General features: G+C 37.0%; 3 protein-coding genes and 1 pseudogene across 3 annotated transcripts; 2 read left to right on the top strand and 2 right to left on the bottom strand.

The window, feature by feature from the left end:
- Positions 1-1,763: 1,763 nt before the first annotated feature.
- Positions 1,764-4,510, bottom strand: LOC100809308 (pentatricopeptide repeat-containing protein At2g15630, mitochondrial-like; annotated as a pseudogene).
- Positions 4,511-5,917: 1,407 nt separating this feature from the next.
- LOC100500529 (diphthamide biosynthesis protein 3) lies at positions 5,918-6,297 on the bottom strand. Its single transcript, XM_003537865.5, has one exon. The coding sequence runs from the start codon at positions 6,183-6,185 to the stop codon at positions 5,925-5,927; it is 261 nt and encodes an 86-aa protein (XP_003537913.2). The 5' UTR covers positions 6,186-6,297; the 3' UTR covers positions 5,918-5,924.
- Positions 6,298-7,984: 1,687 nt separating this feature from the next.
- On the top strand, positions 7,985-23,811 carry LOC100808763 (serine/threonine-protein kinase SMG1). The gene is made up of 15 exons (XM_014764002.3): positions 7,985-8,303; positions 8,418-13,368; positions 13,457-13,645; positions 14,070-14,184; positions 14,353-15,403; positions 15,720-16,167; positions 16,567-16,620; positions 16,736-19,565; positions 19,657-19,770; positions 19,914-20,044; positions 20,667-20,759; positions 20,898-21,167; positions 21,444-22,101; positions 22,647-22,722; positions 22,800-23,811. The coding sequence occupies exons 1-15, from the start codon at positions 8,101-8,103 to the stop codon at positions 22,897-22,899; spliced, it is 11,283 nt and encodes a 3,760-aa protein (XP_014619488.1). The 5' UTR covers positions 7,985-8,100; the 3' UTR covers positions 22,900-23,811.
- Positions 23,812-27,163: 3,352 nt separating this feature from the next.
- LOC112998379 (uncharacterized) lies at positions 27,164-27,647 on the top strand. Its single transcript, XM_026124395.2, has one exon. It carries the CDS (start codon positions 27,248-27,250, stop codon positions 27,464-27,466), a length of 219 nt encoding a protein of 72 aa, XP_025980180.1. The 5' UTR covers positions 27,164-27,247; the 3' UTR covers positions 27,467-27,647.
- Positions 27,648-27,982: the final 335 nt, after the last annotated feature.

The following is a 27,982-nucleotide window of genomic DNA, read 5'->3' as shown; positions in this document are numbered from 1 at the left end:
CAAATAACATAAGATAAAGAAGTCAAAATAAATTACTTAAATTTCACCTATTAGAGATGTTATAAGGAAATACAAAAGTATAACGCTAATGGACAATAAATGAGATATTAATGTTGGTGCAGCAGAGTTGAGGTAGGAGCAGGGGTGCCAACGTTCCTGGGATGTCTCCCCTACCTCTTTACCTTTGCACACGCTTTTGCTTAAGAAAATGAGATAGTAATGTAGTTGAAGTAAAAATAAGGAGGCAATGCTTGAACTTGTTTGCAGTATATCTAATGGGTTGGTTGCAGCTTGGAAATTCAGTTGAAATCACATCAGTCTTTATTAGGTTCTCTTGTCTCTTTCAACTGATTATCTTTAACCTTAAACAAATTGTTCATATCCTTTAAGTATTTCTCCCACCAATCTAAGATAACCAAGGTTGTAAAACCCAACAGCATTTGCATCCAATCATAGGATAACAGTAGGTATCGAAAGAGGTGTCTTATGTTCAAAACAAAGAATTCTTTGGATGATGATATAAAAGATACATATGGATATAATTTGCTTATTAAAAGATATCTTCGCTTCAGTTTGCTTTAGCATCACATCTAGGTGAAAGATTGTATTTCAGGAATTACATTATCAAGTTCAGGACCTCACAACATGATTATGGAAGAATTTCATTAATGAGGTGTAGTTCCTTAGGTGTTTTTGGTGATATTATTCAATCAAAATTGGAGTTTCACCTCAATAACCCATGCAATAAAGGTAGACATTAAAGGTCTACGCTAATTACTGAGGTAAAACTCTAATATTAATCGAAAAACAATACTAAAAGCACTTACGGTAATGCTCATTAGTATTGTCCTTACAAAAAACTTGCATAAAGAGGATTTATAGTAAGAAAGGGGAAGAACAGAATAACAGTTAATTGTCTATTGGGTGGTAATTTATGTTACCCACTCCTTGGGATTCTTATATTCTGTTCTCTCCCTTATTCCTTCTCATGTAAACCTTCTTTATGGAAGTTTTCCTAATAAAATACACTCAAAGTGGTCAATACACAATCCAAACCGAATGGTTATTGCAGACTAAGAGGGAATTAAGACATCAATGTGCATAGCAATCAATCTCAAAACAAGGGAAAATTAAGGGATTAATCCATAAGAAGACAACTCAAGCAAAATGCTAAATTGCCAAAATAAAAAAATTGAAGAGTATGTTGACTGAGTAGTTTATATGTCATTGTCAGAGCTAGTGCTTTAGCTTTAATATATGATTTGGAGTATTGGACACAGAAAGCAGATAAAACAGAAAACATGCTTAAATCAAGCATTAAAATCTCTTATTCAATCAACCTGATTAAATGACAAGCCAATTCTCTCCATATAAAATTATTAACTAATAAGTCATCTCGTGTCAACCAAGCACACAAGGACAAACAGGCTGAAAGAGGATGTATTTTGAAGGTGAAACTTTATTCAAGGTAACACAAAACTCTTTCATGTCAGAAGAAGAGCATGGCTATATACATAAATAGGATTGATGTCGTATAATGCTGTAAAAAGCCACAAGCGTCTATAATCAAATGAAAATAACAACTTAACTACAATACAGTGCAAAGACTGAGATTATGAGCAGAAAATAAAAACCAAAAAATAGAAGACTTGAAATTATTTAAAGCAATTATTGTTTTTTTTTTAGAAAAGTAATAAATATTTTGCCCAATTTTGCCCCTATCACAACAATCTTCCTGCATAATTCTATGTACCAAACACATAAATTCAATCATTAGTTATTATTTTCGTTTCTCAAACAGAAACATCAACAAATATTTTGTGAAGCATACGGTACAAAGCTAACAACTATTGAAATAATAATAATAATAATCTTGCTACAAAAGAAATAAGGCAAATTACAGTTTTTCAGGAACTCCATTAACTTGTTCTTCATACACAGGCACATTTGACTCAGTTTGTAGAATAAGGAATGCTGAGATATTTGTGTCCAAACTCCAAAGTTCCACACAAGCCCCTGAATAAACTATTTTCTTCAATTGCAGCCCTTTCTACATTCAATTTCAATTCATTTATCATCATTTTCCTCCAAGTCATCAACCGCTTCCATCGCCTCAATTATAGATAGGTAGGTGCTGTCATCAGGAGGGATGCCTTTACTTACCATTTCTTTGAGGAGCTCTTCAGCATGCTCACCTTCTCGGTTTTTGCACAAACCTTGTATAAGAGCATCATAAGTGAGAATCGTAGGATCAAATCCTGTAGTCATCATTTCATCACGAACTCCAAAAGCATCCTTCATATCGCCTCTTTTACTGTAACCACTAATGAGTGTATTGTAACTAATAAGATCGGGTTTGATCCCCCTTCTCTTCATCTCATCAAGAAGTAGGCGAGCTTCCTCCACTTTCCCCTCCCTGCAGTATCCTTGCAACAAGGTGTTATAAGTGATTTCATCAGGAATAACCCTTCATGTTATCCATCTCTTTTAAGAGTTGAAATGCACGATCGATATTACCATTCGCACAATGACCATCAATCAAAGCATTAAACACTATAATATTGGCAACAGACCTTCTTGTTGAATCTTACTAAACAACGCATTTGCCTCTATCATTCTATTCCTTTTACCCAGAACATATATAAGTGATGTCTATGTGACCAGTGTTGGCTGAATCCCTTTTCCCACCATTTCATCAAAAAGCCCAAAGGCTCTCTTTGCATCCCCACATCTGCAATACCCATTAATCAATATGTTATTAGTAACAACATCAGGCATCATCCCTTTTTCTCCCATTTCTTTTATCATATTATCAGCTTCCCCCATCCTTCCTTCCATAAACAGTGCATGAATAAACAAATTGTAGGTGACCAGAGATGCCATTATGCCTTTACTTATCATCTCATCCTTGAGGCAAAAGCCTTATCCAGATCCCCTTTGTTGCAGTACCCATTCTAACATTTTACAAAGTAAACCAGACGCCTCCTCAAGCCTTCCTTCTTTACACAACCCAGAAATAAAGGAATTATACGTAAGCAATCCGGCTCAAGACCTTTATCTATCATCGTTTGAAAGATCCGACGAGCCCTTTGGAACTTCCCTCTCAAGCAGTGCCCAATAAACTCCTTCACCTTCTTCAACTTCCCTTCTTTACACACTCATTAATCATTATGTTAAAAGTGTACACACTCGATCTGATGTTGATCCTGAACACCTCAGCATACAGAACCCAAGCCATCTGAGTCCTGTTCAATTTCAAGAACAGACTCAACATCTGATTGCAAGTCTCAACGTTGGGCACAAAACCATTTTCCTTCATGAAGTAGAAACACTCCAAGGCCTCATTGGGCTTCTTGAGTTCACAGTAGGCCTGACCAGAAGGTCAAAGATGAGAGTAGTCTTAACATCGACGCGGTCGCGGGCAAGCGCCAACTCATTGAAAATGGTTCTGTTGGTGGCAGTGGAAGAGAGAATGAGGCGTTGTAAGAGGTTGATGGAGGGTTTGGGAGACGGGAGGCGATAGAGGACGCAGACGACGAGGGAAAGAGGGTGGTTGTGAAGATGGGAGAGGAGGTGAAGGACCAGCTGGGGGTTGCGGCGAAGGGTGGTTAGAGTGGAAGAGAGAAGGGAGGGGGTGAGGTGTGGGGCAACCTGTTCGATGAAATGCCACTGAGAAGATTCGATGGAAAGGAGGAGTGTGGTCGGAATGGAGAAGGGAGGTGTTTGGGAATGGGAGAGGGAATTGAAAGTTCGGAGTTTGAAGGGTTTGGAAATGAAGATTTTAAGAAATTTCATTGTGTAAACTCGAAAGTCAGAGAGAGCTAATGGAAGTTAGTTTGTGAAACGCGAGCACCTGATGAGACAACAGATTCTAAGGTGATGGTGCTGTGCAGTAACGACGCCTGTGAATGAATGTGAAATAGAGCAAGAGCAACCAAAACGAAGTAAAGTAAATCGTTACATTATTTTTTTTAATTTCATATTTTTTATACAATAAACAACGATAAAGTTTCAACTTCAAATTTTGTGTAAATTTCTCAAATCTTTCAGGATACGGTTAACTTAATCCAATCCTGGTTGACAACTGCCTCATTATATTATAATATTTCGATTTGATGACCCCAACAAGACGTTAAAGACACTTTGAAAAGAAGAAAACACCATTGTTCCTTTTACGTATTTTACCTGGACGTGTTTCTTTTTGGTTTACGGAATGACTACCAGAGTCATTCCACCTTCTCCATCCCACCCCAACGGAAATGTTACCGACTCCCTAAAACGCACGACGAATCTCAAAGTAAACAATAGCCCGAAATTAAAGGGGGAAAAAGTGGCTAGAGTGACTTGTTCAAAAAGAAACATTAGCACATAAGTAGCTGATATAATTCTGTAAACGGGTGGTATTAAGAAGTCTATTACAACGATATGTTTCACACCAGATAATTGACATGATATCGTATCAAAGTTCAATGGCAAGAATCTTGGCTCCCTCTTCCCTTCAGAAGAGCAAATAACAATAGTATTCTTGCGGTAATATAAATCTATCATATTATTCATTTCTCCATTTCTCCATCAAAAATACCAAGAATTCCTATCTGCAAAACAATATATGTGATGGTATGATAAATCAAAGCCATGACAAAACCTACTCCGCTCTTCATGTCAGGACATCTGCAAGACAAAGCATACAGATTACAGTCATTTAAGCAGAGAATAATATAAATTATTTACAATTCTGTATAAAATCACAAGCAATAGTAAGTAATCAGCTCCCAAATAATAATAATCACAATAAGTAATCTGATTACAACTACATTCAAGTATTCTTCAACTTTCAACTCCTTGAAATCTATACTATGAGAATAGAACCACAACATGAAATCTAGAGTCCCAGACCCAAAGGTACACAGCATATGCAATCGATCACTCTTCCACAAACATAGACGCAATAAAAAGGAAATTTATAAAAAGCAAAATGAATGTCCGGTAATAAAAATAAATCCCAGTTTACAAGAACACACGAAAAATCATTTGCAATGGTGTGAGAGGGAGTTGCTGACCAGAAATAGAAAAGTATGAAAATTACAAGGTAAACTTAGTATAAAAAAACAGAGTCAACAACATTAATTCTGAGGATCCTAAAGCATGTGTTAAAACCCTTCTAGTTGCACAAAGGATGATAGAACTTATGTATTGGAATGAAACCCTTTTAGCCAACAACATGTGTTAAAACCCTTCCTTCAAGTTACATATTCTATGAAGAGATCCCTTGGAATTGATTTTTTGGCGGGATGGAATGGAAACAACAGCACTATGTTTCTTAAAGAAATTTTAAAATAGCAGAGATAGTAGAATCTGGGATAAATAATTTTCTACAAAGGATTCTTTACCACTAACGAGCCATGAGTGCACCAGCACAACCGATCACTGGATAAGAGGCTCTGTTACAAACAAGCACACACTTGTTCTCTAAGCTGTGTACCAAAAATGGCAAAACTTGGGTTACTAGAGAACTTCGAATTCAACCAAAGAGCCATCCTAAAAAAGTTGAATAGTTAGAGACACGCTAACTCCATTTGCTTCAACTGCTAAGCCACACACAGACACCAACAGAATTAGCACTTGCACCCTCCCACAGACCCACTATCCCACTGCTTATTTTTTAAAGTTCACAGGACCACCTTTCATTTAAGATAATCAGTCATTGTACCAACCATATCGAGAACCCCATAAATTGCCTAAAACTTAATCAATGTTTCTATTTTTTCTCTCTACACAATTACACATACTCTGATAGCACGAACTTATGCTTCTACTACATGCAATCCAATAGACTACGTGCAAAATTAAATTCATCAGGAATATAGAAACAGCCTATATCATTACGATTATGGATAAGAAATATCAAATAAGGGACCTGAAATTCAAGCAACGGTGAGGGGTTGCTGCTTGGAAGGTTGGAGGCCCTTGTTTGGTCGATTTTGATCGGAATCGGAGAGGAAATCTTCGAGGTTGTAGATGACGGTGATGTAGAGAGAGCAACTAGGGCATCGAGCAATCTCTTCGCCGAGCTTAAGGTCTTCCTTCGTGATCTGGAACAGGTCCCCGCACGGGCACGGGTACGTGTACGCCTGCAACTCCTCGTTCCACTCCATGTCCTCGATCTCCACATCGTCGTACGACATCGTTTCGCTCTCTCTGCGCTTTCGTTTCGACTTTGGGGTGGGCTTTTCAGAAGTACCAGCAACCCAACAACACTCCTATGCGGAACAAAAGAAGCTGTTGCTAAAATTAGGATTCTCTTAATTTGCTATTTAAATTATTTTTAATAGTTTAATTTAATCTCCAAATTTTAAAAGATTGAAGATATTCCAAATCAGACCACCAATACCCATAACTTGGGATACATTCGATCAACGACCATCAATTTTAAGTTTTACTGACGGATGAATTGGAGGAACCCAATTACTAATTGTAGTATAAGGGCCTAAAGATGCATGCAGTGCCTTGCATCATTGTGCTACCAAATAAAAGAATTTATTGTACTACCAAATTAAAAAACTTGTTACAAGCAACTAAATTTACTTTTGGGTTTTTTTTTTTTATTTGGAGTGATTAAGAAGATCTATCTCAATGTGGATTATTAAATGTTATAAATTTTCTGATATAATATTTAATTCTTATGAATAATAAAAACTTCTAAGTATATTTGTAAATATGATAATGTTTAAGAATTAATTAAACTTTTTAATATTCTGCTTAATTCTTACTAATAAAAAAATAAATTAAACAATTTAGACCCTCTAAAGTATAAGAGTGTAATTTTTAATAAAGTAACGAGATTATTGGTCTATATAACACTTTTTTTTTTTATATAGAAATACTATATAACACTTAAACCGTAGAACTTACCATATTTGATCCATGTTTTTTTATACACTCATATTGTTTGCATTTCAAAAAGTGATTAAAAATCAAATTAAAAGTCCCTTTAAAAATAATATTTTTTTTTATCATTTTATAGTGCAATTAATTGTCTGAAAATTATTCTTTATGGGTTTTGATTTGATATTGGTTATCTTGAAATGTATATAATTTTAAGTAGAATGACCATGGTTCTTTTATTTCATTAGCCTAGTTTTTTTTTTTTTTACTTTTACTAGCCCACAAAAAATATTTATTTTATTGAGGCATAAAAGGTCCACGGACAATCTATGAAACCTATAGTAAAGCCCGTTTAACGGGCAAACTAAAAAACCTACAATTTAAACCAGCTAAACAAATTGAATGCCATATATCATGGAGGGGTGCAGGCAACCCAGATGTCCAACTAGACTCACCTCGTGGTGGGAAGGATTTAGGAATGGTTTTGAGTATTTTCTTTCTATTAAGAAAAGTTTCACAAATTGAACACATCATATTATATTTTCTTTTATACTTTTCTCATGATTTTAGAAGACAAGTGCTCATGAAGTGTTGACTAAAAATTAAATAATTATTTGTCATAAAGTTTTCAAGAATAAAAATAATAAATATTGTTTCTTATATAAAACAATAATAGAATAAAAAATTAATAAGAATCAAAACAAATTTAATCATTTATTGAATAAAAACATATTTGAGTTTTGAGTTTTTTTTACTCTACGATCCTAATAACTTATTGTTGATTAAAAAGGTAAAGAATTAAATTTTTTCCTAACAAATTGATCCTTAAAAAAGAAAGATTTAAATTTAATATCTAAATATGTAAAAGATGTTGGTATAAATAAAATTTAATGATAAATTAATATTTAAATTTTATAATTTAATATTAAATTAATAAAAAAATATATCTTATTTTCAAATTAGTTGTCGAATATTATAAATTTAATAAAAAAATAATCATATAAATTTAGTGATATAATTAATTTATTTTACTTTTGATTTATTAAAAACTAAAGAATGATGAATGTGAATATGACAATTTGGAGGACGAATAAAAGAACATTTTTGGGAGGAGGAAAGGGGAAAGAGAAACGTATTAGCATGGTTGCTTGTGGGGCTAGAGGGGCACGGTAAGCAGCAGCAGCAGCAAAGCAAGCAATGAAATGAAACGCAGTGATGCAAGGCATTCAGCAACACCAGCACCTCGCTGCACTCGTCTCCGCTGCACTCCCCAAGGATGACTCCGCCGCCGACCCCTCCCCTCGTCTCGCCGCCATCCACTCTCTCCACCGCGCCATCCTCCACCCTCACAACTCCCTCCTCCTCTCTCACTCCGCCACTTTCCTCGCTCAGGCCTTCTCCCAACTCCTCTCCGACAAGTAGTTCACTCTTCTCACTTTTACTCCACTTTTAACCTAATTTCAACCTCACTTCACTCACTCACTCTTCTTTTCCGTTTTCAATTAACTTCCTTCTCTTCAATTTCCTCGCAGATGCTACGAGGTGCGCCAGGCAGCCGTCACGGCCTACGGCGCTCTCTGTGCCGTCCTCGCTTCGATCCCCGTCGCCGCCTCCAACGGCCGGCAGAACCACCTCATGCTCGTCGACCGCTTCATCGGCTGGGCCTTGCCGTCGCTCAACACCGCCGTCACCGTCGACGGCACTAAGGAACTCGCGCTCGAAGGCCTCCGCGAGTTCCTCAACGTCGGCGGAACCGACAGGTACGCTTTGCCGATTCTGAAGGCGTGTCAGGTGCTGCTTGAGGATGAGAGAACCTCCCTGGCTTTGTTGCATAGACTTATTGGTGTTATTACTCTGATTTCGTTGAAGTTTTTGAGGTGCTTTCAGCCTCATTTCCCTGACATTGTTGACTTGCTTCTCGGTTGGGCGTTGGTTCCTGATTTAGCCCAATCCGACAGGCGTGTTATTTTGGATAGCTTCTTGCAGTTTCAGGAGCATTGGGTTGGTAGTCTTCCCATGTCTCTGAGGTTGCTTACCAAATTCTTGGGGGACATGGAGGTTTTGCTTCATGATGGAACTCCCGGTACGCCACAGCAGCTTCGCCGGCTTTTTGCTCTGCTTTCTTGTTTTTCCACGATTCTGCAGTCCACTGCTTCGGGGTTACTAGAGATGAACATGCTTGAACAGATATGTGAGCCGCTTAGTGCCTTGTTGCCGCGATTGCTGAGGTGTTTGTCTATGATTGGGCAGAAATTTGGGTGGTCTGAGTGGATTGAGGATTCTTGGAAGTGTTTGACTCTTTTGGCTGAGATATTGCGGGAGAGGTTTTCGAGTTTTTATCCTCTTGCTATTGATATCTTGTTTCAGAGCTTGGAGTTTGGAGCAACTGTGCAGCGGGCAGGGTTTAGGAAGATTAGCTCTTTCCAAATTCATGGGGTTTTGAAGACTAATCTCCAGTTGTTGTCATTGCAAAAGCTTGGCCTCCTTTCGTCTTCGGTGAAGAAGTTATTGAAGTTTCATGCGGCGATTTCTCAGCTGCGATTGCATCCAAATCATTTGGTAACAGGGAGTTCTGCAGCTACTTATGTTTTCTTGCTTCAGCATGGGAATACAGAAGTTGTCAACGAAGCCATTGCCTCCTTGATTGAGGAACTGAAGCTGTTGAAGATTGTAATAGGAAATAACACTGGTCATTCAGATGAATCTAATTCTGTTGTAGATACTAAAGCATTTTCAAAACCTGAATTGTTGGCATTGATCAAGTTTGATTTGAAAGTTCTATTAGCGTGTGTTTCCATGGGCGGGGATAACAGTTTGATTGGACAAAAGGATGTTGCTTCATTGTATCTTAGTAGGTCAGAAAAGTTGGTGTCCTTTATTACAAAAGAGATGAATCCTTTTGAATTACCCATTCAGGCTTTCATTGAGTTGCAGATCACTGTTGTCAAGGCACTGGAGAGGCTAAATTCAGTTGAGTTCTTAATCAAGTGTTCTGATAGAGAACAGAACTGTAACAAAGCTTTTGTTGAGTTTCCAACTAAAACGGAGGACAGTGATGATCAATTCAGTAATGGGTTTTTGGCTGTGATTACTGAGCATTTGGAGAAGTATAGCAAGCTCCTTATAAAAGCCTTTCATGTTTCTTCTCCTCTGGCAATTAAATTAGTTGCTCTAGATTGGGGACAAAAGTTCTGTGAGAATGTAATGGCTTTTAATAAGATCTTAGGCACAAGAGATTTCTCCCATGAAGAATGCAAGTATGCTGGTGTAATCATGAACTTAGTTTTCTCACTTTTAGGTGGTACATTTGAGAGAGAACCAGAAGTAAGGTCACATGTTGCAAAAACTTTGGAGATGTTTATGCAAGCAAAACTTTTGCATCCTGTGTGTTTTTATCCCTTAGCTGAAGTGATACTGGAGAAACTTGGGGATCCAGCTACAGAAATACAGGATGCATATGTGAAACTACTTGCCCATATTTTGCCTACTACTATATATACATGTGGCCTCTATGATTATGGGAGATTTAGGCCTGTTGACCCTGTGTTAGGCAAAAATTCTAACATGCACTGGAAACAATTATTTGCCCTGAAGCAGTTGCCACTGCAACTTCACTCACAACAGCTTGTATCAATCTTAAGTTACATTTCACAAAGATGGAAGGTACCTCTTTATTCTTGGATCCAGCGCCTCATTCATGGTTGCCAGAGTTCAAAGGATGCTTTTTTAAGTCTGCCTGAGGAAACAGGAAATTTTGGTGCTAATTCTCCATGGTTGGATATACAAGTGGACGAGGACATACTTCAAAAAATCTGTTCTGTCAATAATTTAGCTGGTGCCTGGTGGGCTGTACAAGAAGCTGCTCGGTACTGTATTGCTACAAGACTACGGACTAACCTTGGTGGCCCTACCCAAACATTTGCTGCTCTAGAACGCATGCTTTTGGACATTGCACACCTTTTGCAACTTGATAATGAACAAAGCGATGGAAACTTAAGTATGATAGGGTCTTCTGGTGCTCACTTGCTACCAATGAGATTACTGTTGGATTTTGTCGAGGCTCTAAAGAAAAATGTATATAATGCATATGAGGGGTCTGTCATTTTACCACCTGCTTCCCGTCAGAGCACTTTATTTTTTCGAGCAAACAAAAAAGTATGTGAGGATTGGTTTTCTCGTATATGTGAGCCAATGATGAATGCTGGATTGGCTGTACATTGCAATGATGCCGTTATTCAATATTGTACACTTCGTTTGCAGGAGCTCAAGAATCTTTCCGTGTCAGCTTTGAAGGAAAAATCTAGGGCTCAGGTAACTGATAATCTCCATAATATCAAAGGAAGGTATAGAGGAGATGTCTTAAAAGTATTAAGACATATTTCACTAGCTCTTTGTAAGAGTTCTGATCCAGATTCTTTGATTGGTCTACGAAAATGGGTTTCAATTACCTTCTCCTCCTTACTTGGGGAGGAAAACCAGTCCTCCAGTGAGGGTGGAACTGCTGGACCCCTTTCTTGGATAAGTGGGCTTATATATCAGGCAAGAGGTGAGTACGAAAATGCTGCGGCTCACTTTACTCACTTGCTACAGACAGAAGAGTCACTCAGTTCCCTGGGTTCTGATGGTATACAGTTTGTCATAGCACGCATAATTGAGTGTTATGCAGCTGTATCTGATTGGAGATCTCTTGAAACCTGGCTATTAGAGTTGCAATTGCTTCGTGCTAAACATGCTGGAAGAAGTTATTCTGGTGCTCTGACAATGGCTGGCAATGAAGTTAATGCAATCCATGCATTAGCACGTTTTGATGAGGGTGATTATCAGGCTGCATGGTCAAGCCTTGATTTGACGCCTAAAAGCAACAGTGAGCTTACCCTTGATCCAAAAATAGCCTTGCAACGGAGTGAGCAGATGCTTCTGCAATCATTGCTCTTCCAGAAGGAGGAAAAAAGTGATAAGGTGCTGCATGATTTGCAGAAAGCAAGGTCAATGTTGGAGGAACCACTTTCTGTTCTGCCACTTGATGGCTTAGCTGAAGCAACACCTCTTGCAATTCAGTTGCACTGCATTTTCCTTGTAGAAGAGAATTGTAAGCTTAAAGCAACTCATGAGAAGGCCAAACAAATACCATCAATACTAAATTCTCTTAAATCACTGCCATCTTCTATTAGTAAAATCCGTCAAGATTGTAATCCATGGCTGAAAGTCCTTCGGGTTTATCAAACCATTTCCCCAAGTTCTCCTGTTACTCTAAAATTCTGCATGAATCTGCATAATTTAGCTCGCAAGCAAAATAATCTTTTGTTGGCAAATCATCTGAACAACTACATCAAAGATCACGTATCTGCTTGCCCTGAGGAGAGACATCGGAATCTTCTGGTCTTAAACTTGCAGTATGAGAGCATTTTACTACAGTATGCTGAAAACAAGTTTGAAGACGCTTTCACAAACCTTTGGTCATTTTTGCGTCCCTGCATGGTTTCTTCAACATCTAGAATACCTGATACTGAAGAGAGGATTCTGAAGGCCAAAGCATGCTTGAAACTCGCAGATTGGCTGACACGGGAATATTCAGACTGGAGTCCAGAGAGTATTGTTCTCAAGATGCCAGCAGATTTTGAAATGGCTGAATCAGCTACACTTGGCAAAGATGGCAATGAAGAAAATATAATTTGTAAATCGAATTTGGGTTCTATCACTGAGGAAATTGTTGGTACAGCAACAAAATTGTCTTCTCGTATTTGCCCCACCATGGGCAAGTCATGGATTTCTTATGCTTCTTGGTGCTTTAAGCAAGCCCGAGACTCACTCCTTGTTCAGAGGGAAACTATCCTCCATTCTTGCTCATTTTCTTCCATACTAGTTCCAGAAATTTTACCTGAGAGATTTAAGTTGACTAAGGACGAGGTGCAAAGAATTAAGTCATTGGTTTTGGGTCTTTTTCAGGACAACATTGATATGAAAGGTTTCATAGATGAACAGGAAGAGAGAAGCTCTTGGCTTGATTCTGCAGAGCACTCAATTAGTAGCAATCCTCTGCTGACATTGGTTTGGAATATAGTGAATATTATAGAAACTGCCGCAGGGGCACCAGGTGCAGAAAACTCTGGTGGTGAATGTCTTTCTGCTATGGTATCTTCTCAATTGAAGATTTGTTTGTTAAACACAAATTTTGGGCTGGGAGAATTTGACATAATATCTGCATTGGATGATTTTGTTGATATTTGGTGGTCTTTGAGGAGGAGAAGAGTGTCCTTGTATGGACATGCTGCTCATGGTTACACACAGTATCTTTCGTATTCTTCTTCCCCTATTTGCCATAGTCAGATGCATGGTTCTGAATACGAGGCTTTGAACCAAAAAACTGGCAGCTACACCCTGAGGGCTACATTGTATATATTGCATATACTTCTCAATTATGGTGTGGAGTTGAAAGATACTCTTGAATCTGCTCTTTTGGTTGTTCCTTTGTTGCCATGGCAGGTTGCATGCTAGATGGCTTTTACTTTAACTTATTTCAGTTTCAAGGGGAGGATAGTTTACTGAAATGTTACTGAAATTGTCTTTGTAGGAAGTTACGCCTCAACTGTTTGCACGTGTAAGTTCTCATCCTGAACTAGTGATTCGGAAGCAATTGGAGGGCTTACTGATCATGCTGGCCAAGCAATCTCCCTGTTCTATAGTGTACCCGACACTAGTTGATGTTAATGCTTATGAAGAGAAACCTTCAGAAGAGCTTCATCATGTGTTGGGTTGCCTGGTAATATGAAAAGTTCTGTGTGCATTTTGTAGCTTATATATTCTTTTTAAAACAAATATCCTCCCCACACCATGTGGATAATTAGTCATCAAAATTCTCACAATGTGACAATTCAACTGATCTTATTCTTTTCAGATTGATAAATGATTTCTTAGTCCCAAAGTCTGATGTGTATTAGGTATTTTAGTAGTTCTAATGTCTGTAATATACTTTGGAGGGACAGATAGATACTAATCTGGTTTTCAGCATAATAAACATCCTGATGGGTACTCATTAGTTTGACCTGGCATATTTATCAAAACACGTGATGTGCTTATTAATTTGACCCACATTTATTATTGTTATGGCTTTTATACTGACCTTTTGTTAGCTTGCTTGTTCAAAGTAGTGTATAGGATGATTAAAAATTATTTGTTTCATGCAGAGAGAACTTTACCCCCGATTGGTTCAGGATGTTCAGCTGATGATAAACGAACTTGGAAATGTTACTGTACTCTGGGAGGAATTATGGCTCAGTACTCTTCAGGATCTTCAAACAGGTTGCTTACCTTTTTTTCCCAACATTTTGTTGATTATGAGATCCATTTTTATTGAATTGCAATGAATAATTGATTACTCTTTTTTAATGTTTGGGGGATGTATATCATCATTTCTTTTTATTGCATAATTAGGTGAAGAGAAATGGGGTTAACTATATTTTGTTGCAGATGTGATGAGGCGAATAAATGTGCTGAAAGAAGAGGCTGCAAGAATCGCAGAAAATGTCACACTTAGTCAGAATGAGAAGAACAAGATAAATTCTGCTCGATATTCTGCAATGATGGCTCCAATAGTTGTGGCTTTGGAGCGTCGTTTGGCTTCAACGTCTCGAAAACCTGAGACTCCTCATGAAGCTTGGTTCCAGGAAGAGTATAAAGACCAACTGAAATCAGCTATAGTATCCTTTAAGATTCCTCCGGCATCTTCTGCAGCTATAGGTGATGTGTGGCGACCTTTTGATAGTATTGCTGCATCCTTGGCATCATATCAGAGGAAGTCTTCTGTTTCCTTGCGAGAAGTTGCACCTCATTTAGCTTTGCTATCATCTTCAGATGTTCCAATGCCAGGTCTTGAGAAACAAATGAAAGTACCTGACTCTGGCAAAGCAACTGATCTCCAAGGGGTTGTCACTATTGCTTCTTTTCATGAACAAGTCACTATCTTATCAACAAAGACAAAGCCTAAGAAACTAGGTATACTTGGTTCAGATGGTCAGAAGTACACATATCTCCTTAAAGGACGAGAAGATTTGCGCCTTGATGCTAGAATTATGCAATTACTGCAGGCTATAAATGGTTTTCTGCATTCTTCTTCTTCTGCATGTAGCAATTCTCTTAGCATTCGCTATTATTCTGTGACTCCAATCAGTGGTCGGGCTGGCCTAATCCAGTGGGTGGGCAATGTAGTAAGTATTTATAGTGTATTTAAAGCTTGGCAAACCCGTGTCCAGCTAGCACAGTTTTTGGCATTGGGCCCTGCAAATACAAAATCCTCAGCTCCTCCACCTGTTCCCCGTCCCAGTGATATGTTTTATGGGAAGATCATACCTGCACTTAAAGAGAAAGGAATCAAGAGAGTGATTTCCCGAAGGGATTGGCCTCATGAAGTCAAATGTAAAGTTCTTCTTGATCTCATGAAGGAGGTGCCTAGGCATCTTCTTTACCAGGAGCTATGGTGTGCTAGTGAAGGATATAAAGCTTTCAGCTCAAAAATGAAGAGGTACATTCAAGTAACTTCTGAGCCTTTATTGATGCATTTTGTGGTTATGCTATTTATAAATAAAGTTGAATGGTTAAAGTTCTTTGCACGAATATGGATTTGTTTTTTTTTTAAAAAAAAAAACTATCTATCCCTACAAGCATAGATGTGAGACTAATCCATGAACTTGGTTCCTCTTTTAAACCAAAAGTTTTGGTCAATCAACACTTTGAAGTCTTGTAATTCTTTTTTTACATACTCTACAGTTAGCTTTATAATCATCATCATCATTGTTGTTGTTGTTATTATTATTATTATTATTATCTTCAATCTGTAGGTATTCTGGAAGTGTTGCTGCAATGAGTATGGTTGGTCATGTTTTGGGGCTGGGCGACAGACATCTGGACAACATTCTTATAGATTTTTGTAATGGGGATATTGTACACATTGATTACAATGTGTGTTTTGATAAGGGACAAAGACTAAAAATTCCAGAGATTGTTCCCTTCCGTCTGACCCAAATGATTGAAGCAGCTTTAGGGCTTACTGGAATAGAGGGTAGCTTCAAATCAAACTGTGAGACAGTTATTGGCGTTCTAAGGAAGAACAAAGACATACTTTTGATGTTATTGGAAGTATTTGTTTGGGATCCACTTGTGGAGTGGACACGTGGTGATTTTCATGATGAAGCTGCAATTGGCGGTGAAGAAAGAAAAGGCATGGAGTTGGCTGTTAGCTTGAGTCTATTTGCATCTCGAGTACAGGAAATTCGTGTTCCCTTACAGGTATGTACTGATCTAAAAAGCTATACATGCCTTCTATGTAAGCAAGTATTTGTGTCTGACATAATTAGATAAGCAGTGTTCCAAACTCTGATATAGTTGATATCTGGTTCAGATGTGTTAAGAAAAATGTGTGCATGCACATGAATATTGTGTTTCAAGCATTTGTATAGTTTTTGGATATTACATGAGACATTTTAGAATTTGTGTAATGTATTTGATATCGATTTGCATACTTGTTTTTGTATTTAAATTCTTTAATTTGTAACCTTTAATTATAAAATCCAGTGTGTGAAAATTGTTGTAATACGATTTAGCTAGGTGTTTATACATTTGCTTATACTTGAGATCTATCTAACATGACTAATAGCTGATTTTTTTCTACCCCAAATCTGTGAATAGGAACATCATGATCAATTATTGACTAGCCTGCCAGCTGTTGAATCAGCACTTGAGGTATTGATGAAATAAATGCCATGAATTTTTTTTTGGCTACATTTAAATTGTGGCTTTGTTTTATTTTTTTCTCAATCCATAGTTTATTTAATTAACTTTGAGAATTATGTACCAGAGTTTTGCTGACATTCTAAACCACTATGAGCTTGCCTCTACTCTATACTGTCGAGCTGACCAGGAGAGGTCTGGTCTTATATTGCGTGAGACATCTGCAAAGTCGATTCTTGCTGAAGCAACCAGTAATTCAGAGAAAATTCGAGCTTCTTTTGAAATTCAGGCTCGGGAATTTGCCCAAGCAAAGGCTATGGTTGCTGAGAAAGCTCAGGAGGCAATGGCTTGGGCTGAGCAGCATGGAAGGATTCTTGATGCTTTACGGTGCAACTTAATCCCAGAAATAAATGTTTCTTTTAAGCTGAATAACATGGAAGCAGCCTTATCTCTTACATCTGCAGTCACTGTAGCAGGGGTTCCACTAACTGTTGTTCCTGAGCCAACACAAGCACAATGCCATGATATAGATAGGGAAGTTTCTCAATTCGTAGCTGAGTTGGGTGATGGACTAACTTCTGCCACAACTTCTTTGCAAGCATACTCCTTGGCTCTGCAAAGAATTCTACCATTAAATTACCTTTCAACCAGTGCAGTCCATAACTGGGCACAAGTTCTACAGCTATCTATCAATGCCCTGTCATCAGAGATTCTCTCTCTTGCCAGAAGGCAGGCTTCTGAACTTATTGCAAAATTTCATGTAGATAGCATTGATTCTATCAAATGCAGTCATGATGATCTTTGTTTCAGAGTGGAGAAGTATGCAGTAGAAATAGAAAAATTAGAAAAAGAGTGTGCTGAAATAGAGAGTTCTATTGGCTCTGAATCAGAATCAAAAACTAAAGATCGCTGTTTATCTGCTTTCATGAAATTCATGCAGTCCATTGGTCTTTTAAGAAAGGAAGATGTGATGTCTTCTGTTCAATCTAGACCTTTAGGTGAGCTAGAAGAGGAGAGGGAAAAGGCACTATCAATTCTCAATATTGCTGTGAGTTCACTTTATAATGACGTTAAGCATAGAATACAAAATATATATAATGATATGTCTGGAGGAAGAAATCAATACAATATGTTGCAGAATGACTCTGGAACTATTTTTGCTGAGTTTGAAGAACAAGTAGAGAAGTGTAATCTTGTGACAGAGTTTGTTAATGATCTATGTCAATTTATTGGAAAGGACACTCCTTCTGTTGATATTAACAAAGTTCGTTCAAAGTTTTCTTCTGAAAGTAATTGGGTTTCCATTTTCAAAGCCATTTTGATTTCCTGTAAGGGATTGGTTAGTCAAATGACAGAAGTTGTTCTGCCAAATGTAATACGAGCTGCTGTTTCATTAAATTCAGAGGTTATGGATGCATTTGGATTGATCTCACAAGTTCGAGGATCTATAGAAACTGCACTGGAGCAGCTTGTGGAGGTTGAAATGGAGAGAGCATCACTGATTGAACTTGAACAGAATTATTTTGTTAAGGTTGGTCTTATTACTGAGCAACAGCTTGCTCTTGAAGAAGCTGCGGTTAAGGGCAGAGATCATCTTTCATGGGAAGAGGCAGAGGAACTTGCATCCCAAGAGGAAGCTTGTAGAGCACAACTGGACCAACTTCATCAAACTTGGAATCAGAGGGATGTAAGGACTTCTTCTCTTATAAAGAGAGAAGCTGACATTAAAAATGCCCTGGTTTCTGTGAATTGTCAATTTCAATCTCTAGTTGGTTCGGAAGAAGAAAGGGAGCTACATATTTTGAGAAGCAAAGCACTATTGGCTGCCCTCTTTAAGCCTTTCTTGGAACTGGAGTCCATGGATATTATGCTGTCTGCAGCTGATGGTTCAGTTGCATTGCCCTCAAGTAAATTTCATACTTTGGCAGATTTGATAAATTCTGGGAATTCTATATCTGAGTATGTCTGGAAAGTTGGAGATCTATTGGATAACCATTCATTCTTTATTTGGAAAATAGGCGTCATAGATTATTTTCTTGATGCATGCATACATGATGTAGCTTCGTCAGTTGAGCAAAATCTAGGCTTTGACCAATCACTCAATTTTATGAAGAAAAGGCTTGAAATCCAACTTCAGAAACACATTGGTCATTATTTGAAAGAAAGAATTGCTCCTAGTTTACTGACTTGTTTAGATAAGGAAAATGAGCACTTGAAGCAACTTACAGAGTCATCAAAGGAACTTGCTTTAGACCAGGTGAAAAAGGATGGGGCTGCGAAAAAGGTTTTACTTATGCTTGAAGAATATTGTAATGCACATGAAACTGCTAGAGCAGCAAAATCAGCTGCTTCTCTCATGAAAAAACAAGTGAATGAATTGAAAGAAGCTCTACGAAAAACTGCACTTGAGGTAGTTCAGATGGAATGGATGCATGATGTTAGTTTGAACCCATCATATAACAGAAGAATCAGATTTGAGAAGTATCTTGATACTGATGACAGCTTGTATACAATCATCTTAAACCTCAGCAGATCTAAATTAATGGACAATATACAATCTGCCGTGTCAAAAATCACAACATCAATGGATTGTCTACAGTCTTGTGAACGAAATTCTCTTATAGCGGAAGGACAGCTTGAGAGAGCAATGGCTTGGGCGTGTGGAGGTCCCAATTCCAGTAGTTCTGGAAATACTTCAACTAAAAATTCAGGAATTCCTCCTGAGTTCCATGAACATATTAAGACTCGGAGGCAGATTTTATGGGAATCTAGAGAAAAGGCATCTGATATTGTGAAGTTATGTGTGTCAGTGTTAGAGTTTGAAGCATCAAGAGATGGGTTTTTGCTTATACCAGGCCAACCATATCCCTTCAGGAGTAGTGTTGATGGTAAGACATGGCAGCAAGTGTACTTGAATGCACTAACAAGATTGGATGTTACTTTCCATTCTTATACACGTGAGTTTACTATATTCCTCTGTTGTTGAACTCTCCTTGTTAGTTGAACTTCTGCATAAAGTAAATATGTACTCTACTGTTCTTTTAATAGGTACTGAACAAGAATGGAAGCTTGCTCAATGCACTGTTGAAGCTGCTTCCAATGGATTATATACTGCAACTAATGAGCTCTGCATTGCCTCTCTAAAAGCAAAGTCAGCTTCAGGTAGAGCTTGCCATCTTGGTTACTGTAAATGTATACATTGAATTTCATACATGCATAATGCATATGCTTGTTTTCTTTCTATGTTGATGTATCAGCATTGCGGTTGTGTATGTGTTGATTTAGCATTCTTTAACTGTTCATAGGTGATTTACAAAGCACGGTTCTTTCAATGAGGGATTGTGCATATGAGGCTAGTGTTGCACTGTCTGCTTTTGCTCGGGTTTCAAGGATCCATACTGCTCTAACTTCTGAAAGTGGTTCTATGCTTGAAGAGGTAATGCCCAAATTTGATATTTTCATGTGTTAATGGGGAGTCTAATTTTGAACAAATTTTTCCAGATGATTTATAGAATTTTATATCTGTATTGATGTCCAATCTAGGTATTATGCACATGGTTCTACATAGATAATTTTAGAGCTTCTAACTTGCAAGTAGGCAAAAGGATTTTAGGTTAATTAGATTTTGCTTTGCACTTGGTCTTTTAAATTATAATCGTAACATGACCCAAGTTGTTCACAAGTTCACATGATCAAATATAGCATCTGAACATAAATGCAATTTGATGCATTTGTTTCAAAATCTTCTGGCTCTGTAGATCATCCGTTAGCGATCCTGAAATAGGCAAACCCTACTTGTTAACGAAGTAATGTTAAATTACTGACTCCTCCCTCTCCCAAAACAATCCCAATTCATTAAAAAGGATTATATATACAAATAAGTGAAAGTGCCCATCATCACCAGATCTATTGTTTCTTATTATGAATATATGATTACTGTTAAGTTATTACAAACAATCTACAGAAAGTATGCAAATAAGTTACTATTTTTTCCATTCATTACCATTAAGTCCCTTCCTATGGATTTTTTGCAACAAAATGTTGCTTTGTTTTTGTAGGTTCTAGCAATAACTGAAGATATACATGATGTTTATAATCTGGGGAAAGAGGCAGCTGCTATCCACCTTTCTCTTATGGAAGGCCTTTCGAAGGTTTTTTTTTAACCCTTGTATCTCAGTTTGTAAAATATTGACCTTTTTAGGCTTCGCCTAAAACTGTCAATTCTATATTTTGTGATATTTACTTCCCTAAAGCCAAATTGTACTTTGGTGGTTTTTTGTTTTTGGTAGGCAAATGCAATCCTTTTTCCACTTGAATCAGTGTTGACTAAGGATGTAGCTGCTATGGCTGATGCTATAGCTCGGGAAAGTGAGATCAAGAAGGAAATATCACACATCCATGGACAAGCTATATATCAGTCGTATTGTTTAAGAATCAGGGAGGCTTGTCATACCTTTAAGCCCTTGGCACCCTCTCTGACGTCAGCTGTGAAGGGACTTTATTCATTGTTGGCTAGACTAGCAAGAACTGCTAATGTCCATGCTGGCAATCTGCACAAAGTAATGTTTCAAGATATTGTTGTTCTGTGTGTGTGTGTGTGTGTGTATGAAGAGGGATCAACTTACACCGAGACTAACTCTTCCATCCTCCCCATTCATTTTCATGGAATCTAACAGATAAGATTAGTGATTTATTACAACCATTAGATTTCAAAAAAATCAATGGTGAGGATGGAGAGTAATTCTAAAAGAGTTACTCATATATATATAAAATTATTTTGACTGGCCAAAGATTTTTTTTGTTTATGGTTTGAAAGATCCCTTTTCTGTTTTCAGGCGCTTGAAGGAATAGGAGATAGTCAGGAAGTAAAATCAGAGGATATTGCTTTGTCAAGATCAGATGGTGGTGGTGGTGATGCTGTTGAATTTGATGATAAAGAAGGGGAAAGTCTCTCTAGGTCCGAAGATGATAAGACTGATGATTTTATTGGCTTTTCTCGACTTTCTTTGGAAGACAAGGGATGGGTATCACCACCAGATAGCATCTACTGTAGTAGCTCGGGATCTGACATCTCATTAGCTGAAGTTAGTCTTCCTGATAGCTTGAATGATTCAGCAGGAAATAAAGACCTGCTTTCACAGGGGTCTGGTAGCAGAATCCCCACAGGTTATATGCATACCACTCTATTGTCTCAAACTGATGTGGAACAAATCTCACCTTTTGAGTTGTCAGAATCTTCTCCTGTGGAAACTGATCTTAATCGTGCTGGTTCTGTGAAGTCAATTAATGAGGCTACTGAACATGCTGAAGCTATATCTTTATCAGGTGATAAATCTGTTGCCATCCCTGGCAACTCCCAAATTCCATCGAATGAGAACCTAGACAAATTTGATGGTGAAGATGAACTGCTGTCTGCAAAAGAAGTTAAAAATGCTGCTGAACATCATGAAGCTCCTGATCCCTACATAAATGCCAATACTCGTGTTGGAAGGGGTATGTACAGAATCTTTTGTATACTATTTGTTCCTTGACCCTATTTATTTAATATACTAATTCCATATTAGTAAAATAACAGCCAGTTTTTCATTCAGAACTGGTTTAATCTTCTCCTGTGGTGTCCCACTCCCAATAAATAAACACATGAAAGAATATGAACCTTTCAAAATTGATGTTTCCTATAAAATAATCACAGTTTAAATTATCTATAAAATTTTAATTTCAAAAGGGACCAAGGCTTCAGGTGATATGCAGCTCAGTTTGCATTTCTGATATTTTAAACATCTAGAATAGGTTTTGAAGATTGCACTTTGATTCCCAAATATATTCGTGAACTGTAATTTTTTGAAAAAAGAGAAAAAAAAAAAAAACAGAAGTGGCTTTCTTTTCCAATGTATGAAGCTCAGAAGCATAAACATCAAATAATCTCTTACACCTACAAGTACCTCATAATATCTGTGTCCATTTGACGTCATAATATCTTATGAAAATAAAGGAATTGACGTGCCCTTTTTTGTTTGTCTTTTTGCACTTTACGCTAGGTAAAAATGCTTATGCCTTATCAGTATTGAGGCGGGTTGAGGTGAAAATTGATGGTCGAGATATCTCTGAAAACAGGTAAGTGTGGGTTTTTGGCAATCACAATATTTTGGTGAGTTTTTTTGTATTAATGCTGGGCCTTCTTTGGATTTCAGAGAAATTGGTACTGCAGAGCAAGTAGATTATCTACTAAAGCAAGCTACTAGTGTAGATAATCTCTGCAACATGTACGAAGGTTGGACACCATGGATTTGAGGTTTCAAGAGGTTCCTCAGACTCAAGCATCTCAAGTCCCATTATATTATGCAAGATTTGGCCTCAAGAATTGTTGTGTTGACCATGGTAAGGAATAAGTCCTTTGGCCTGATTATTTCCTGATGATAGGAAGCTGCCAGGACAATGTTTTTGCAGGTCCCATTAGTCTGGACTCGGGCCATATCTTGAAGTCTGCCATTGATCACAATCACTGATCTATCCATGGCCAAACTGTTTAGCTTCTGCCATCCCTTTGATTTCAGCATTTCTCCTGGCAGAGTTACTATTTTCCACCTTGCAGCGGGCTTGCTTGCATCTGTCATTCCATGTCATCTCACAGGGAAGTCCTTGGCTCCCAGCTGGTCTCGTGAGAGATGAAAAAGCATCACCATGCCTTCAATTCTGCTGGTTTAAACGGTAGCTTTTAACACCTACCACTTGCATTGCCATATTGATTGAGGAGTATGTTCTGGATCCTTAGCTCTTGAAGGCTGAAAGAAAGAATATCGTATGCTAACAACCAGGCAGCGAAATGGCTGGAGCATCATACTTTTGCAATAGTGAAGTCCAGATATGAGTTGCACATATCCATGTATCATTTATCTGTTGATAGGTGAAAGAATCAACTGCACATTGCTGGTTTATTCTTCATGTGATTGGACGTATTGAATCCAACATAGTGATTGTTCTTTTTGATCAATTGACGGAATTGTAACTTTTTTAATCCATTTACTGTCTTACCGCTCTTGGATTCTTTTTTCCTTCTTTTTAGACTGGAAATACCTTACGAGACCTTGTATGTGTATCCGAAAGCTGTCTACATATGCCTCACTTGTAGTACTGTTAGATCTAGTTGCTTGATGTAAGAGATTCAAACATGAAAATTTTCATAATAAATATCCTATTATCTCATCAGAATAATCTTACTATCTCATAGATTCAAACTTGTAGTACTGTTAGATCTAGTTGCTTGATTTAATAGTTTGCATCCCAATATCCTATTATCTCAGAATAATCATATTCGTATGACGCTAGTCCAATGTGGACATGCAAAGAATCAAACATGAAAATTTTCATGATAAATATATTTGGCTAAAGATAAGGATGCTGTGGATGAGCACCAAAAGTTAAAGAGTCATCCTTGCGCAAAACACTTGCGAAGGTGCCACTTGGAGCATTGAATCAGAGTGCGAGATTCTTCATTTGGGTTTGTGTGCCGTTAGCTAAAGCAAAAACCTCGTACTTGAGGCAGCCAACAGAAAAGAGCAATTGCAAAACTAAGACAATTTATTTATAAGGCGCCACGTCCTCATTCCACGGTTTCGCGCCAGCGGTTTTGCATGTTAATAATATAATACTATTATATTATATTGCTAGCACAAGATGAAACTAAAGCTTCTACTTCCCGTTTTACGTTGATTTCAGTTTCGAAGCACCCAGACAAAAAGAACACCTTTACATTTTTTATTGATAGTAACGAAATAAAATATTATTCTTTCTTATTCTTTAATATTATTCTTACTTAACCAAATGACTGACCTCGGTCTCATTATAAATATAACGGTTTTGGTTCAATTCTCACAAGAGGCAAAGCATCTCATATTTTTCTTGCTAGCTCTTTAGTGTTTGCTGCTTATTTTCAAATAATGTCTGCACTGGTGGATATATGGTCAAGGGAACTGACCAAGATCAGGGAAAAGGAGCAATCCCTTAATTCTGCTGCCCAGCCCCTCCAGGAAAATATGGACAAGAGCTCATCTGGGTTCGCTGTGGTTGCTGCCAAACTCATGCAATTTAACAAGCCTAGGTTTCTCTTTTCGGATGCTTCAATTTCCATCCTTGTTGAATGTTTTAGCCCTTGATGAGAAAAGAAATTAATGCTTCAGTGAGACTTTAGTTGGTTTCTTTTAACCCATAGAAATGATGTGTGCATAGTCTGTCTAGTAGAGCCAGAGGGAAAGATTTATTAGATAATATGTATAAAGTCATATGTTCCATTTCCAGTGACACCATTATTTTCTATTTGTGTGTTTTGTGTACAGATATATTTGTAAAAGAATGAGATATAATATGCAGAGAAGACACTTGAATATTTCATTCATGATCATGATAACATTTTATGAAAAACTTGTAAACCCATGTACATAATTTTCATCACAAATCCATTTTTATTATATCTATTAGATTTTATCAGATTGTTTAAGGAAAGATTTTTGAACCTTCCTCAGCCTTTGAATAACAAATGGTGGGTGTTTGGTGGTGTTTGTCACCACAAAGCAAGGACTAGTGGAAACGTGGTCCTGACTCTCTGGTACCATCTTAGAATGAATAATGTGAGAAGTATAACTCAATCTCAAAAGTTAGCTCAAGGGGTGAGAGTTGTTCTTCATTTATATGTATTCTAATTTGGCTTTATTTGTAGAAGACGTGGAATTTGGATTATTTTCAATATTTTCAAACCCATCTTTATTTCTCTATATTAATTTAAATTGAAGTATTTTACAAATTTAATTCACTTTAAATAATGATAAATAAATTCTTACTTTTTTATTTTACGAATTTCTTCATTTTAAAGAAATTAAATCTAATTAACAAGGCAAATGAATGGGACTGTCGTGGGAGTGCGACATGCTGGTTCATGTCAGTTTGTCAATCTGACTCAGGCTAGAGACTTTTCATTGTTGTTTGTTGCGTTTCTTTTCTTTTATTTGTCTCTCTCTTCCATTATAACAGATTGAACATTTGAACCATCACAATTCACAATGAGAAGAAGATTGGTTAACAAACAAAACTTTTGGGGACACATCTTGTTCGAAGTATCCCATTGACATTTTTTTTTCTAATAAATGACATTCTATATGTATTTTGTAAATAAAAAGTGAAACTCATGTAAATTAAATGAGATTTACATAAAATTTATTTAATAAAAATGAATTATAAAGGATATATCAAATTAATGTCAATTTTGTGTCGCAAGAAGGATTAAATGCATATCACGTCCTACTTCAACCATACATCAACATTCAACAGCAAACGAATTATATAAACAGCAGCATAAAGCAGAGGAGTGGTGTGTATAATTTTTATTTTCTATTATACTGAGTTCAAATAAGCTTTCAATATAGTTTAAGTACCTTAAAATTTTAATACAGGATAACGCTGTGTGTATTAAAATTATACACAACTAATAATAATTGATAAAGTAGTAGTAGTTTATGTCTCTTAATCAAGTGATCCAGAGTTTGAATTCTGATTGACCCTTAAATATGAAATAAATTATGTTGGAAGGAAAATATTTATCTTGTGAGCGCTCACGGAATGAAAATTGATCATTAATTTCAACTTAAAATTATTTTGTACCAATATCATCATTAAAAAAAAAAACTTAACCCAAAAGTTTATGCTGATAGGATTTCCCTTGATTCTTAAACACCTTCTCATTTTGTTGAAGGAGGATTTTAATTTAAAATATTTTCTATTTTATGGGAAGTCCTCTTCTAATATGTTTTAGATCGAATATTCCCATTGTCAAATAATTGACAATTGATATATGCAAATATCAAGTAATTATATTCTTATTGCAAGCAACTGTGATATGCAAATATCCTCATTATCAAGTAACAAAATTTCACGATTTGTTGCACATCTGTTGAAATTTTATGGTGGCCTGGATCACCGAACCTGTTTCTCTTTCGATATGCAAACAATGAGATAGCGAGAGTTTAGAAAAGTTGGAAAAAGGTTAGGGCGTCACTGAAATAAAGAGAGAACAAATCAAATAGAAATGCCGGGAGGTTAATTTTCTTAATCTGTTTAAACTTCCGCTGTTTTGGTGGTATGAATATATTGATCTGTGTAACATGTTTTATATCGTTTTATAAATCTTACATATGCATCTTTTGTAAGAGAGAAATGAACTACCTGAAATTCAGTAAAATTTGGGGGAGAATGGTACAATATAAGGAAAAAGAAAAGCAATAATTGAATGTTGACACTCATCTTATCCTTGCCCTCAATAAATTTCAAACCATGGTGCTATCACAATCAAATTCCATACCACTGGGGCCACAATTCTAGAAAAGTATTAATAGTAAGCCAATAGTATTCTCCCACCGAATATCCCAAACTTTAGAGTATATCCAATTGAATTGACTCGGTCCTGTGTGCCACCGCATCCAAGGTGCGCCAAAAGCTCATAGTTTTCAGACACAACACTACTAAGCCCCTTTCATTAGCCTTTCTACTATTCCTATATAAACCACACTCACCTCAGCTCCAACCTTCAAGCAAAAACAAGAGAACAAAGAGTTTTAATTATTGCCTCATTAGTTTCTAAGTGCTGAGAAAAATGTCTGCTATGGTAGAGGTATGGGTTGGGGAGCTGACAAAGCTTCGAGAAAAAGTTCTTGCCCGCAAGCCTTTCTTATTATCCAAAGCCAAAGAAGGATCAGAAAGGAACCAAGAAGAAAAGGAAACTCAAACTGCGGTGGTTAAGAGAGACACTACTAATGGAACCATGTCTGAGGCAACGGTGTGTTTGCTTATGGATCGATTTGTGCCTTGGTGATATGAGCAATAGCACAACCAAGATGTCTTGTATTTTCTTCAACTTTTTGGGGTTATGATATGTCTTGTATATTTACTATTTCCATCTATGAGTTCTTAGTCAGCGAAATATGTAATGGAAATGTTATCAACTATTGTACAGAAGTACTGATATCTAATCAAAACAAAATATTTGGTATGAAGTTTTGCGTTTTGGGTTTAATTTTATAGTACTTTATAGAAAATGCAGATAAGAATTTCTCTAGTACTTTAGAAGGTGATTCTGTGAATGTCTGTTTATCATAAGGGAGATGATGGGCGTGGCTTATGGTTAAGTTGTTTGATGCTAATTGTTGGTTTAACTGCCATTGTTTTTTTTTTTCTGCTGCTAAATTTCACAACTTTTTCTATGCCATAAAAGTTTAGATATTACAATTATTAGAAATAAAGTGCCCTCTCTTCTCTGGATATTTGTCAAGCCTAAAAAAAATCAGGGTCAGTACTCAGTACGAGACAAGATAGTTATAGTCATACCTAC

Source organism: Glycine max, chromosome 11, assembly GCF_000004515.6.
Source record: "Glycine max cultivar Williams 82 chromosome 11, Glycine_max_v4.0, whole genome shotgun sequence".
NCBI lineage: Eukaryota > Viridiplantae > Streptophyta > Magnoliopsida > Fabales > Fabaceae > Glycine > Glycine max.
This window is presented reverse-complemented; position numbering and strand designations above follow the sequence as displayed.